This window comes from Eleutherodactylus coqui, chromosome 11 (genome assembly GCF_035609145.1).
Source record: "Eleutherodactylus coqui strain aEleCoq1 chromosome 11, aEleCoq1.hap1, whole genome shotgun sequence".
Taxonomy (NCBI): domain Eukaryota; kingdom Metazoa; phylum Chordata; class Amphibia; order Anura; family Eleutherodactylidae; genus Eleutherodactylus; species Eleutherodactylus coqui.
Window position 1 is genome coordinate 122652744 of NC_089847.1, and position 16025 is coordinate 122668768.

Below are 16025 nucleotides of genomic sequence, written 5' to 3' on the forward strand. Positions count from 1 at the left end.
CTGGCGGATCGCGAAAGAGAGTGGCGGGGCGACTGGCGGATCGCGAAAGAGAGTGGCGGGGCGACTGGCGTATCGCGAAAGAGTGGCGGGGCGACTGGCGGATCGCGAAAGAGAGTGGCGGGGCGACTGGCGTATCGCGAAAGAGTGGCGGGGCGACTGGCGTATCGCGAAAGAGTGGCGGGGCGACTGGCGGATCGCGAAAGAGAGTGGCGGGGCGACTGGCGTATCGCGAAAGAGTGGCGGGGCGACTGGCGGATCGCGAGAGAGAGTGGCGGGGCGACTGGCGGATCGCGAAAGAGTGGCGGGCGACTGGCGGATCGCGAAAGAGTGGCGGGGCAACTGGCGGATCGCGAAAGAGTGGCAGGGCAACTGGCGGATCGCGAAAGAGAGTGGCGGGGCGACTGGCGTATCGCGAAAGAGTGGCGGGGCGACTGGCGGATCGCGAAAGAGAGTGGCGGGGCGACTGGCGGTTCGCGGAAGAGAGTGGCAGGGCGACTGGCGGTTCGCGGAAGAGAGTGGCGGGGCGACTGTCGGTTCGCGGAAGAGAGTGGCGGGGCGACTGTCGGTTCGCGGAAGAGAGTGGCGGGGCGACTGGCGGATCGCGAAAGAGAGTGGCGGGGCGACTGGCGGTTCGCGGAAGAGAGTGGCGGGGCGACTGGCGGTTCGCGGAAGAGAGTGGCGGGGCGACTGGCGGTTCGCGGAAGAGAGTGGCGGGGCGACTGGCGGTTCGCGGAAGAGAGTGGCGGGGCGACTGTCGGTTCGCGGAAGAGAGTGGCGGGGCGACTGGCGGATCGCGAAAGAGAGTGGCGGGGCGACTGGCGGTTCGCGGAAGAGAGTGGCGGGGCGACTGGCGGTTCGCGGAAGAGAGTGGCGGGGCGACTGGCGGTTCGCGGAAGAGAGTGGCGGGGCGACTGGCGGTTCGCGGAAGAGAGTGGCGGGGCGACTGTCGGTTCGCGGAAGAGAGTGGCGGGGCGACTGGCGGATCGCGAAAGAGAGTGGCGGGGCGACTGGCGGATCGCGAAAGAGAGTGGCGGGGCGACTGGCGGATCGCGAAAGAGAGTGGCGGGACGACTGGCGGATCGCGAAAGAGAGTGGCGGGGCGACTGGCGGATCGCGAAAGAGAGTGGCGGGGCGACTGGCGGATCGCGAAAGAGTGGCGGGGCGACTGGCGGATCGCAAAAGAGTGGCGGGGCGACTGGCGGATCGCGAAAGAGTGGCGGGGCGACTGGCGGATCGCGAAAGAGTGGCGGGGCGACTGGCGGATCGCGAAAGAGTGGCGGGGCGACTGGCGGTTCGCGGAAGAGAGTGGCGGGACGACTGGCGGTTCGCGGAAGAGAGTGGCGGGGCGACTGGCGGTTCGCGGAAGAGAGTGGCGGGGCGACTGGCGGTTCGCGGAAGAGAGTGGCGGGGCGACTGGCGGTTCGCGGAAGAGAGTGGCGGGGCGACTGGCGGTTCGCGGAAGAGAGTGGCGGGGCGACTGGCGGTTCGCGGAAGAGAGTGGCGGGGCGACTGGCGGTTCGCGGAAGAGAGTGGCGGGGCGACTGGCGGTTCGCGGAAGAGAGTGGCGGGGCGACTGGCGGTTCGCGGAAGAGAGTGGCGGGGCGACTGGCGGTTCGCGGAAGAGAGTGGCGGGGCGACTGGCGGTTCGCGGAAGAGAGTGGCGGGGCGACTGGCGGTTCGCGGAAGAGAGTGGCGGGGCGACTGGCGGTTCGCGGAAGAGAGTGGCGGGGCAGATCGTGGATTCACTGGGTATTTACACTTAAAGGGAAGGGAAATCAATGGGGCCTTGTTACTGTGTTTTATTTTTTTTGCGCATGTGATATCTGCAGTGAATGCGCACACAATAAATAATACACCGTGAATACGCACAATATTGGTTTGTGAAAACACAACCTATTTCATGGACTCCATAGAACTGCACATGTGGATCAGCCCTTAGGTCTCCATTCACGCGGGTGTATTTGCATTCCGTATTACGTGCGTAATACGCATGGCTGAAGCTCCATGTATTTGCATTGGTGTATTCAGAAATGCGCTTTTGAAGTGCGTTAAAAAAAAATTGCATCCTGCCCCATTTCTGCAGTGCTACGGCTCGAAGTTACCCATTAAAGTGGATGGCATCGTGGGCATGCACCTGATTCACGTGTTCTCTCCGTGTGTTTACGCATGGAGGCAGGAGAAATTTTTTGCGTTCGTGAAAAGCACAATGAATATGTGCGCAAAAAACCCCCACAATCCGCATGCACCCGTGTTAGTAAGCGCTTCTTGATGAGTGTTAGCTCTTCAGCCACCACGCAGTTAGATCCCTGCGGAAACTACAATTAGAGCGTTGGTCATTATTTCACACCCTGTCACAGTAACGGGGCTGCCTCCGACTATTTCCTCCTGGTACTCAGCAGCCCCGCTCTGCAGCCGGCCTTGAATTATTGGTTTTGCTGGTGCCTGATTTCTCCTTTTGAAGCCGAGGAGGTCAAGAGGTCTCAGACGGCAGACGGCAGGCAGGGGGTCGACTCTTGATAACACTTCAGAATAAGCCTTAAAAAGCCCATTTGAAAGTGGTGTTCCTTCCAGGGGCCACTTGTTAACTGGGAACCTTTTAATGGTCGGCTGTCAAGAGTGTTAATGACTTTGCAGCCGGGAACGAGGACCCCGGCCTTTAGGCATTTTCTAGTCATGGCTGGGCAGACGTGTGCAAGGACTGCTCTAGTTCATGGTTCTGCCCTGCTTATCAAGTCCCCCGGTGGTTTGCTTCCAGGGGCGGCTGCGTCCTTCGCTGTCCTTTCGGGGTCAGCAGGTGGAGACTGACAGCTGCGGGGTTCCTGTGGATGTTATATCTGGCGGTCGGGCAGCACCTGCTAATTACCGGGATCTGTCTCATCTTACTGGGACACAAGTGCTGGTTTCATGTAGGGATATATGTTCAATGCTCTCTGCCACCTCCTGGGTCACCGTTCCAAATTATTTGGTAGCAGGTATGCAAATTAACAGCTTCAAGTATTCCATTAACTAGACAAGACTTAATTTGCACCCTACATGAAGTGTCATTCTAAATAAGTATAGGATGGCGTACAAGTTGCTGGCTGCAGCGTTAAAAAAAAAAAAGGAATTGCCCCCTAAAATCAAAGAGAATGTCTGTAAGAATCATTCCTTAAGCAGTCGTCTTGTGTTGAGTTAAGTTAGTCTTACGTAGCTCACTATGATGCGGATGATTAGCACCGATCAATGAGATCGGCACTCGATTAAATGGACGTTACAAAGTTTGTTGCTGCCGAATGGGGATTGAATGATCGTTCTTATGATCGTTTGTCTGCAGCACCCCTCCCCATTTACATAGAGGGATGTGCTGCTAACAACAGCTGCATAATCAAGACTATCAGCTGACAAACAAGAAATGTCCCAGCAGCACAGAGTATTTTGAGAGGAGTGTTTGGATCATGTGATTGCTAGCGAAGATAATACTACATGTGACAGGGACGGTACCATCATGTGAAATACAGAATTAAGTCCTATATGGCCGGCCTCAGCTACATGCTCTCCATATGGTCGTACAGGAAGCTTCTAAGGGGGGCTAAGCTAATGCATGCTGGGGTCACCATACTGGCCTGATCATCATCTTCCTGTGTGCTGCAGCGTCTTGTGGAGCTACATGCACCATGCTCCTTCTCGCTCTGTCTTAGGTGGTGCTGTCAGCCCATAGGTGTAACACAATTGTTTAGTTCTGCTACTGTATTTATGTTATGAGCTTGGTTCTGGGGCTGTATTTGTTATAAGCTTTCTTCTAGTATTTTAACAATGTGCTGAGATTGGATTGTGCTTATGTTATGAGCTTCTTTCTGGTACTGTATTTATGTACTTAAGGGTTAATGCACACGGGCGGAAATTCCACGGCGAGATTTCCCACAGAATTTTCCCCTGTGTACGCTGCCATAGAATTCCATTGGTTTATGCAATCCTATGCAGACAGCTGTGATTTGACTGCGGTAAGCAAATTGCAGCCTGTCCTATTTCTGTGCGAGCCTCGCGGAGGCCCGCACAGAAACGTCACTGCTGACGCTCCGTCTCTGCTCTGCACATGTGCGGCTGTGCAAGATCCGGCGCAGAGCAGAGAGAAGACGCCGGAGGAGGTGAGCCGCGGGTCCCTGCAGGGGCACGGGTTGGATCCCACTGTGAGAATTCTGTGTTCGTTGCAGAGCTGTTCTGGTGTGGGTATGCTGCTATTGTGCTGCTTTCTGCAGAAGCAAAATACAAACAGACCGCCCATCAGTGCTATATATATATACACATCACTGATAGGCATTCTGTTTGTTATATTTGATCTTTCGGCCAGTCATAAGAATAAAAAAAGGGGTGAAAGGGGCCATTAAAGATTCAGCACAAGATGCCATCTGAGAGGCACTGGCGTCACGGACTGGTAATGCAGAATAGAGTGTTCCAGTAAAGGTATTTGCTGGTCCAGTTGGACACATTGAACATCGTTAGGCCTACAGCATTAAATGTAAGTAGTCCTGCTTTTTAGGATCAGGGCTACACGACATCTTTGTCTGTGATACAAGTGGTGCAAGTAAAGACTGCTGTGTAGTCTTACAACCTTGAACGATCATTGAAGCCAATGGGGTTGCCGTGCGACTTGAAAGTTGCTGCAACTGCTAACCACACATCTAAAAAACACGAAACTTGGTGGATTTTTTTTGCAATCTGTAGGTCACGTTCGCATCTACTTGTGCCTTGACCCCGTTGATTTCAGGTTGCAGGACTACACAGCCGTCCCTGGTTGCAGGCAAAGTCGCCGTGTAGCCCTAGCCTAAAATCTAAAAACCAATGCTCTTGTAAAGCCGCAATGTGTTAGCCTCTGACCTCCGAGCACCGCCGCAGAAGACGTAGACTTTCTTGCGACCTCTGCAGCAACCCGCTCCGCACACATGGCCCATAACAACTTTATGGAAATAGGGATTGTTTGACTTTAGAAACATCAATGAGCCGTTTCTGTTTTTCCTATAGATAATAGCGGCGTCCCGGCCGCCTCTGCAAGTGATTGAGGGCTGAGCCCAGCGAATACTTGGGGTGGAGGAGGCTGCGCTGTAAACTGCAGTCCTGGGTCACATCATACACCAAGGTGCTCTGAAGTTTGACTTGTTTATACCGTGTTCCACAACAGTATAATTGGTAGTGGCACAGCCCGCTGACTGGTTCCATATGCACGGCCATGCTTGTGAATATGCATCAGCGTGAGTCGTCAATAAACGGGACAATGGGGGCCTTGTGTACGGGGGGCTGCAGGGGATGGGCACCTCCTCAGGTCTGCTCCTTTATTCAGGAGTGATTGGGACTTTAACATAAAACACAAATCCGATCAGATGGAGGCATTACGAAGTATAGGCCCCTCTGTCATCCAGCAGATGCAGCAGACCTTATTGGAAGGAGACGCTCATCCGGCATCATTTGTGTTATTGACTACAGTAATTAATGCACTGAGAAGGAATTATTGGAATTGGATGATGTGAGACGGAAATGAAATATAGAAGTAATTACAATATTAGAGCAAAAGGATAAGTTTGTTAGGGAAAATTGTACAGTACCACCTCTAGCTTGGATACAGGATGTGATACGGGTGGGCATGGACGGGCCGCAGATGGGATGGCTTCCATTGACTTCAATCGAAGCCACCATTGCAGGAACTGCAGTAAAATAGAGCGTGCTGCAATTTTTCATCAGCGAGCGGAAACCGCAATTGATTTCCACTAGTGTGCATGAAAAATAATTTTTCCATAGCATGCTATGGAGAGTTATTGCTGCGGAATCAGACGCCGGCTTCAGATTCCGCAGCAAAAATCCGCCTGTGGACATTAGGCCCAAGGGTGAAAAGTTAGGAGAGGGGGAGGGGTGGCACATTCTGCAGAGGGACATCAGTACATGTAGTCTGAGGAGAATCTAACGCTCCTCTATGATGTATACATATTTTGTTTCTCAGTTCCTTTGAAGTAACTACAGCTTCATAAAATTTTCAGTGAGAACAACCGGTAAACACCTGTACCAAATAAACTCGGGCGAAGCCGGGTATATCAGCTAGTGTGTGATAAATTGAATATGGACAGGAGTCCTCCAAATGCAAGACCCCTTTAATTGACCATTTGCTGCTCTTATCGCACCCTTGGATACTATTTTTCAATTTACATACAGATATAATCTTCTTATCGAGCTCGGTCACTTTGTAAAAATATAAAATAATTTATCTTGTACTCAGTTGCATCCTGTATAAAGGCCCTTTTACACGCAATGATTATCGCTCAAAATTTGTCCAAACAGCCGAAAATGAGTGATAACCGTTACACGTAAACTCGGGCATTGTGCACTTTTTGTTTGGACAATAGATTTTAAGTGAACTAAAATCCATCATTCAGCCGCTGAAAGGCTGAGGAAGTACGTTCCATTTTAATGCATTTCACTCATCTTTCAAGAGATTACAGGATGTTCTCCCCATGGCAGGTTTACACTAACTGGGAGGAGAACAATGGAATGTGCTGGCAGCCACAAGGAGAACAATGGAATGTGCTGGCAGCCCTGAGGAGAACAATGGAATGTCTCAGCAGCTGTTTACACAGCTGGGCATGTTTAAACACACACTGAGCTCTGCAAACAATGCATGTAGGTCCTTTTACATGCAAATGTGGATGATAAAGTGTTAATTGCCATTAACATTTTATGTAACTGCATCACTAAATCTTTCAGTCATTTGAAAGATTATCTTTGCTTGTAAAAGGGCCTTTATACTCCAGAGTTACATCCTGTATTATACTCCAGAGCTGTACTCACTATTCTGCTGGGGCAGTCACTGCGCACATACATTACTTACTGGTGGAGTCACTGTGTACATACATTACTTATCCTGTACTGATCCTGAGTTACATCCTGTATTATACTCCAGAGCTGCACTCACTATTCTGCTGGTGGAGTCACTGTGTATATACATTACTTATCCTGTACTGATCACGAGTTACATCCTTTATTATACTGCAGAGCTGCACTCACTATTCTGCTGGTGGAGTCACTGTATATACATTACTTATCCTGTACTACTCCTGAGTTACATCCAGTATTATACTCCAGAGCTGCACTCACTATTCTGCTGGTGGAGTCACTGTATATACATTACTTATCCTGTACTACTTCTGAGTTACATCCTGTATTATACTCCAGAGCTGCACTTACTATTCTGCTGGTGGATTCACTGTGTACATACATTACTTATCCTGTACTACTCCTGAGTTACATCCTGTATTATACTCCAGAGCTGCACTCACTATTCTGCTGGTGGAGTCACTGTACATACATTACTTATCCTGTGCTGATCCTGAGTTACATCCTGTATTATACTGCAGAGCTGCACTCATTATTCTGCTGGTGGAGTCACTGTGTACATACATTACTTATTCTGTACTGATCCTGAGTTACATCCTGTATTATACCCCAGAGCTGCACTCACTATTGTGCTGGTGGAGTCACTGTGTACATACATTACTTATCCTGTACTGATCCTGAGTTACATCCTGTATTATACTCCAGAGCTGCACTCACTATTCTGCTGGTGGAGTCACTGTGTACATACATTACTTATCCTGCACTGACCCTGAGTTACATCCAGTATTATACTCCAGAGCTGCACTCACTATTCTGCTGGTGGAGTTACTGTGTACATACATTACTTGTCCTGTACTGATCCTGAGTTACATCCTGTATTATACTCCAGAGCTGCACTCACTATTCTGCTTGGGGAGTGCGGATCTGCATTAAATTCTGCAGCAGAACTCCAAGGCTCAGCTTCAGAATTGACAGTTTCCAGCCTATGTGAAGACCTTACTGACACGAGTGAACAGATCGCTAGAACACTCTCATGGTGAAATACTGTGTGCTGCTGGGGCTGTGCTCCTTCCACTTTATAAGGCCATGTCCACATCTGCGCCGGACCTCCATTCAGAACCTCCGGCACACAAACTTCTGGATGAAATTGGGCAACCTGCTGCAATATGTTGTCCGGAAGCATAACCCGAGGCATGCCGTAAACCGGCCAGACCTTATTATAATCAATGGCGGCGGTTCTGGCGCCATTCTTAACTGGCTTATGCCGCATTCAGCACTTCACGAACAGAGCCGAACAACAAATAAAACCGCTGATGTGAGAGAGACCTGACGCTCTGTTATATGTATTTTTAATTTCTTCACCCATCTCGGTGTTGGTGGCCTTCCAGATGAGCGGGGAGGAGGAACTAATACCACAATCTGCTCGGACTCAAACCCGCAGTACCGAATATACAAAGAAACGGTCTCAGTCCCTTTTTAATGAGCCATTATGGAAAAATGAAAGGAAATCGAGCCGACGGAATAAACAGCCTCTAGTTTTCCTTTTGCGTATCGTTTTACTGACAAGGTGGTGAAGAGAGAACACATTCGATCTGCGCTAATTGGCACTGTCCGTCCAGTAGGCAGAAACCTAGAACAATGCCGCATTTTTATCACCGGGCAGAATTACCGAAAAATCCTGAATGCTCCTTCCTGGTGGACTGTTAATTTATTCATTTATTTGTTAGAGACTTTATTATTTTTTTTCCCTTCCTTGAAGTCAACATACCTACGTGTTTATTGATTCCTGTCTGGCGGTGCCCGTTGTGAGCCCCGTACCCCTCCTCTCCTGTCTGCATGGCGCTGTTATTAGGAACAGACTGTGTGTGCCCTCTCTTGCCAACCCCTCTGGGTTCCATCTCCTTGGCAGGATTCGGGAGGGAAAGCTTAAAGTTATGGTCGCTCTAATTAAAATTCAAATTTTGTAACTCTGTAAAGTCGGTCTTATAAGTGCGCTCTGTTATTGTGCCCCTCCCCATGCCCCCCCCCCCCCCCAAAAAAAAAGAAAAAAAGTTTAATAGACTCTTTGGCCATTTTTACCCCTCCCTTTTGCCCAAGAACAACCGGCGTTTTGTTTGAGTTATTTAATCTGTCTGTATCGCCGGTTTTATTTACCTTTTTTTCAATTCTCTGCATGCCCACTTTGTGTCAGAGCTACGTCTCGGCTACACTGCGTCCAATTTCCTTTCCCATGGAAAAACGGTTCGGCTTCAGATACTCGGGGCTTTCCAGTCTCTGCCAGGCTGGGATTAAAACAGAAAAAGAGCAGTTTCCACTGAGGATGCCCTCATCGGCTATAATGAGACGTACTTTTCCCCAGACCACTTCCAAAGAAAAAGCCCCCCTTCTGGTATTCTATTAGCGCTGGCACCGGCTGCTGAGACGTTGCAGCAGAGCAGGGGGAAAAATGTGATTTATGATAGATCTCATCAGCCGACGATTTTATTAGCCAGTTCTTGTGATTATTCCTTCTTCCTGTGGGGAGAATAAGACATAAATATTATTTTATCTGTGTCTTTTTTAATATGTGCAAATTAAAAGGTTCCCTCCTTCGGATAACTTTTATTCATGCGTGCACGGCTGATGGTTTCCAGGCACCTGTTGCTACTTTTAAGGGGTTAAAGCCAAGTTTAAAGCCATTATTACGATTATTATTGCCCCAGTGCATCTCAAATGAAGCAACTTTGCACATACTTTAGATTTAAAGGGCGACTCCAGCGAAAACATGTCCCTCATAACTGCTTCCCCTCACTTTATTGCCTGGCCCACTTTGGATATCTCCTATGTATATTGCAGTCCCTTCCACGCAGGCGCCATCTTGATGCTGACATTTCTCCCTGCTCACTTTCTCCATGCTCGTAAAAAGCTAGAGGCAGTACCTTTTCTGCCTGCTGAGAGAACTGCCATTGCATTCTCTTTTCACCTAAATAAACTAAAGACCATAAGTATACAGTCTGGAGGAGGAGCGGTGATCTCCTTCATTACAACTGTGTGACAGGATCCTCTAATCATCAGCTGTAACTATGATAGTGGTTTCTGTCCTAGCTCCACCATGAAAGGCTTGTGTGGTGCAGTCTGTGTAATATTAACACACAGGTATTACGGCTCGTTCATTGCATTATGCTAATACTCGGTGACTAGAGCCCATTGATTTCAATGGGTTCATTTACATGAGCGTATTGCCCTATTTTTGTATGTATTACACAGCACAATAGGCCATTGAAGAGAATTGATGTGGCCACGTACATTGCCCTCGTGATTAAGTACTATACACAGAATGAGCGCGGCATCAGCGGAAACGCAAAAAACTGCTTGGGGATAATCACATGACTGTGTCTTAATTCTTCATTTGCACTGAAAATCGGTTAATACATTGGAAAGATGGTGGCAGTGCGATAACTTTTGGATTGGGAAAGTGTCTGTTGAAGTGGGACAATCCCAGTAAACTTTTTCTACCTTTTTGTGTCTTCAGCTCCTATGCAGACCTATGCGTCTCCATAGTTACAGACTAGACGCTAGCCTTGTATAGTCTCACCCTGCAGGTATACGCTCTTCCATCTGTCCTCTACCTCATGATAACCTGCACAATGTATGTTGGTGATAAGCAGAGGGAAGTATGACTGCGGCATCAGACTACACAGGGTTTGTTGTGCAGTCTGTTACCATGGAGACACATTATTCTGCATAGGAGCCTTTTAAAATTATTTTTATGATGTTTGCCATGCAAGATAAATAACAAAATATTTTCATTGTTTGCCGCGTTACGAACGTGGTAATGCCTATTGTGTTTGGTTTTTTTACATTTTTTTCTATTCTATCCATTTACGAGGTTTTGTGGGGAAAAAATAGCTGTTTTTTTTAACAGATTTTTATTTTTCTTTAAATTAAACTTTATTTAACTTTTTTAACACAATTTTTTTAGTCCCTGAAAGGGGCTTGAAGATGTAATTCGATTGCCAGGATAGTACACTGCATTACTTATGTAGTGCATTCTACTAAGGATATAATAGTAGCATATTAGATTCTGTGGGAGGCGGGGCCTAATAGTTTGAGTTACATGGCAGGCACTGGAGGGTTTTGTCAGACTTCCAACTGCCATGGGAACCCATTGGTAACTTGCGATCGGACTGGAGGGTGTCGCTGGGTGACAGAACCTTCCTTGTCATCTGCTTACATTCTGCATTTGCTATTGATTGTGGCATGTAAGGGGTTACATTTTCAGGATCTGAGGTTTATCCTCTCCTGGCTGTTGGAGCAGGAGCCTGGCTGTTAGTAGTCAGCTAAACCACCGTAAAAAGGTGTATTGGTGGTCACTAAGAGGTTAATATTAAGACTAGTTGCCCTAATTGAACGTTGGCATGTACGCTCGTATGAGCAGGGTGCTCATCTCTTGGTTATGGTTAGAAGCCATCTTTACATTGACACTTGTATTATATTTTCTCTTTTTGATCATGTTGTACCTATTTCTGCTTTTTTTCCCCTACTTCTATTTATACTTTTACTTTTATCCCCGTAGAAATGGAGCAGCGTCAGCAACCCCCTCTTTCTGCCGCTAATCCCGCCTCAGTCTCAGGGGTTCACGGCTGTGGTGTTGACCTACGATCGTGTCGAGAGCCTCTTCAGGGTCATCACAGAGGTGTCCAAGGTCCCCAGCCTCTCCAAGCTCTTGGTGGTGTGGAATAACCAGAACAAGAGTCCTCCTGAAGGTAATCCTCCTTCGACTGCACTACTGCTACTACTGTGTTCTTACACGCACAGAAATGTGTCCCCCCATACACACACACACACACTTCCTTTCACACACACACTTCCTTTCACACACACACTTCCTTTCACACACACACTTCCTTTCACACACACACTTCCTTTCACACACACACTTCCTTTCACACACACACTTCCTTTCACACACACACGCACACACACTTCCTTTCACACACACACGCACACACACTTCCTTTCACACACACACGCACACACACTTCCTTTCACACACACACGCACACACACTTCCTTTCACACACACACGCACACACACTTCCTTTCTACTTAAAGGGGTTCAGCCTTTTCATCTCCTTTAAGCAGCATAAAAATCCTGCCATGCAATCTCCTTAGAGAAACATTGTTTCCCACTGAGATGAGCGGTGATGGCGGCCACTTTTCTCCGTGTGCATTTGATCATGTGAAATGCCACTTGAGCAAAGGATGAGCAGCTCGCATGCTATTAATGGACCCTGGAAGCATAAGAACAGATCGCTGTTGATCAGATGGGTCTTTATTGATAGCTTTTCTATAGGTTCCATATACACGCAGTGCATGATGTCAGGCATTGCTCTTCATATCTTCTGTTGCATGCAGAGCCGCCTTTAGACTTTCGCCAGTTTCCAGTTAGCTTTCATGTTCCGAAACTTCACTGCAGCCATCAGGGTCTGTACAGAGTGTGCTCTGCTGCAATGCATTGTGGAGATGTAGTGGTCCCTCAAGCTCTTATATTGCAGCAGAGGGAATATGTTAAACATACTCCATATAAGATTGGCCTGAGAATTGAACCATGAAGTGGTAAGGATAGTCCAAAGATTGGCAGCTGTCTTATCAGTGGGAGAAGGTGGGGTGCATTGCGTGTACCCCACGGCTGCAAATACAGATGATTTTGTTTCCCCCAACAGCAAGAATCCCATTAGTTAAAGTGTAACCGTGCATTCTAAAAACTTTTGACGTGTCATATGGACATATCAAAAGTTTTGATTGCTTGGGTCCGGCTGCTGAGACCCCCACTGATAGCTAGAACAAACCAGCTGAAGCTCTCATCCAAGTTCTATCACTACTGACAAGCTGAAGACTCACTCCATAGAAAGTCTATAGACCCGTCTTCAGCTAGCAAGCAGTGAGAGCGCTTCATCTGGCTTGTTCTAGCAATCAGTGGGGCTCAGCGGTGATCAAAACTTTTGCCATCGTCCTATGAATGTCAAAAGTTTTTAGAAAGGACTGTTACACTTTAACCCCTTAATGATGCGGCCCTTTTTCTTTTTCCATTTTAGTTCCCCCCCCCCCCCTTTAAAAAAAATCGTAACTCCTTTATTTATCCATTGACGTCGCTGTATGAGGGCTTGTTGTTTTTTGCGGGACGAGTTGTATTTTTCAATGGTGCTATTTAAAGTACCAAATAATGTACTGAAAAACTTTTAAAAAATTCTAAGTGGAGTAAAATGAAAAAAAAACGACATTCCGCCATCTTTTAGTGCGTCTTGTTTCTACGGCGCACAAACGGCAACAAAAACGACATGATAACTTTATTCTATGGGTCTGTACGATTACTACGATACCAAACTTGTATAGGTTTTTTCTTATTATACTCCTCTTTTTTTTTTTCAAAGACATTTAATTTTTTTCACTTATTTTCTGCCGTCATTTTGTGCGTGCAGTAAGTTTTATTTTTCCATCGAAGTAGTTTAGTAAGACCTCATTTTTTGCGGGATGTTCTGCAGTTTCTGATAGTACCAATTTGGAATACATACGACTTTTTGATCGCTTTTTATTGCGTTTTTTCTGGGAGACAGGGTAACTAAAAAAGTGTATTTCTGGCGTTCTTTATTTTTCTTTCGGACGACGTTCACCGTGCGGGAAAAATAATGCGCTACTTTGATAGTTCGGACTTTTACGGACGCGGCGATAGCAAATGCATATTTTTAATTTATTATTTAGAGTTTTTAATAATAGATATGGCAAAAGTGGGGTAATTTAAACTTTTACAACTTTTATTTTTATTTTTTTTTCAATTAAAAAAAACTTTAGATTTTTTTTTTTTTTCCATTACTTTGAAGTCCCCCTGGGAGGACTTTAAAATGCGATTCTTTCATCGCTCCTTTTTGACAGGTAGTCTATTAAGCCACCCCACGGGGATGGCTTGATAGGCGGTCTGTTAAGGCAGCCCTGGGGCCTTTCATTAGGCCCCCGGCTGCCATGACACCTGCATGGCTCCCACGATCTCACCGCGCCGGGGAAGGGGGGGTGCAGGACCCCCAAACATCGTTTGGGGGATTTAAATGGTTAATGGCCGCTATTGCCCGCGGGTGTCAGCTGTTATAAACAGCTGACGCCCACACTGTATGAAGAGAGGTTGCCACGCAACCTCTCTTCTTACATACCCCGACGCTCCATGACGTACCGGTACGTCATTGGTCGTGAAGAGGTTAAATCCCATGAAGCTAGTATGAATGCAACCTAGTAGTTGCCAGATTATCAAATATTCTGAATTATTGGACAGTCAAAGGAAAAATATGTAAAATTTAACGTGGAGAAGATTACGGGGTTACATTGCAGTCTTGTGCTGTTAATAAGTGCCAGATTGTCAAATGCCGAATTAAAGGAATTTCATTATCTGTGCTGGTTGCATTTCTGTCTGATACCATGAGATCCATCATAATTAGCAGTCATCTGCCTAAATCTACTGGTCCGTAAGTGTGTTGTTATCTACAATGTAGCGCTCCTGGCCATTAACTGGCATGTGATGGTTCGGAGCCCTGACTGCATCTCACAATTGACCTCGCCCTTTAAGAAGCCCCGGTCACTTAATGACCATTAAAAGCAGGATGTTTCTGAAGACTTAAGCTCCAGGAATGAGTTTGAAGTGAGTAATACTCCTGACAGCAGCAGATAAGACTCCTTATTGCTCTGCTAAAAGATCACCTCTTTATGACTGCTGCCATTTCCTTATAATTGGAACCTGGGAAATTTAAAGGGGTGAAAAAACGTTCCATTGTCTGATGTTGGTTGATTTTTTTTTTCCTTAACTCTTTTTATTGAACTCACAATGTCAAAAAATGTTTAACCGTGCAGATGAAAAAGAGCATCTACACTGTGCTGACAAAGGTATTGGGACCCATAGAAGGTGATAAGATTTCATTATAGTCACATCTTTCAACCCGGTGTTGGCCGCCTTTGGCCTCCATAACTGCTGTAACTCTCCTAGGCCGCCTTCCACCAAATTCCCATAGATGTGTCGAGGGATTTACCCCCATTCCTTGAGGAGAGCTTCAGTTAGAGATGGAAGAGGGAAGGGAAGAAGAATGGGCGTGTTGGGCAGAAGGATGGGCGTGTTGGGCAGAAGGATGGGCGTGTTGGGCATGCACGGATACGGTGTTCTTGTTCATCCCAAAGATGCTCCATGGGATTGAGGTCCGGACTTTGGGCCGGCCAATAATATTTGCAAATGTTCCTCTCCTCAAACCAAGCCTGAACACTGCGTGTTGTATGACATGGTGCTCGGCCATGTTGGTAGAGACATGGAGCTGTACCCAAGTATTGCTACATGGGAGGTGATGCCACATTGTCCAGAACGTCTCTGTAACCATTGTCATTGAGGGTGGTCTTCACTATAACCAACGGTCCTAGTCTGTCCCAGCAGAAACACCCCAACACCATAACAGAACCTCCTCCAAACTTCACGGTTGGGATGATGCAGTCAGGTAGGAACTGCTCTCTAGGTAACCCCCACACCCAAGTGTCACTATCCGATCGGAAGATGGTGTCCTGTGATTCATCTGTCCACAACACTTCCTTCCACTCATGTACAGTCCAAGAAGGACGCTCCGAGCCCCATGGCAGGCGCCGCTGTGATGTGTGCAGCCGCTTGTCCATGGTAACATGCACTTCCCTACAGATGGTTCTGGTTCTAATGGATGTCCCAACGGCCTGTGAGACCTCCTGAGTGAGGGCAGACGATGTGTGTGATGTCTTCACAGCTGGTACAAGGCTTCGTTGTCCACATTCTGTCAGTTTACGAGGTCTCCTGAACGTGGCGGCACCGCACACACCAATAACATGGCCGACAGGGGACTCTGGAAGATCCAAAAGCTGCAATGTCATGTAGTGATTGGTTGGTTACATTCCACCACCAGACCCCGTTGTCGGCTCTATATCTGGGGGCATCTGATGGTTTCTGTACTGGGATCTGCTTGTGCGATCCTCTCCTTCATACCTCACGCTCACACATCTAATCTGTCCGGAGCATAGATCATCAATATAAAAGATGCCCAAAATCAGAGACCACCCGTTTTAAGCTATTGAAAAGCTAGTGTTCTCTTGCCGTAACAAGACCCCCTGTAAAAAAAAAAAAAATTTAAAAAAGTGAA

At 47.3% G+C, this 16025-nt stretch overlaps 1 protein-coding gene across 2 annotated transcripts in view; it reads left to right on the forward strand.

Annotated features, from left to right (window-relative positions):
• The window catches only part of EXT2 (exostosin glycosyltransferase 2), a 93762-nt gene that overhangs the window by 52778 nt on the left and 24959 nt on the right, over window positions 1-16025 (forward strand). For both annotated transcript variants that reach the window (XM_066583468.1, XM_066583467.1), the window contains exon 9: window positions 11411-11600. In XM_066583468.1, the coding sequence (XP_066439565.1) occupies window positions 11411-11600 (190 nt within the window). The remainder of the gene's footprint in view (window positions 1-11410; window positions 11601-16025) is intronic.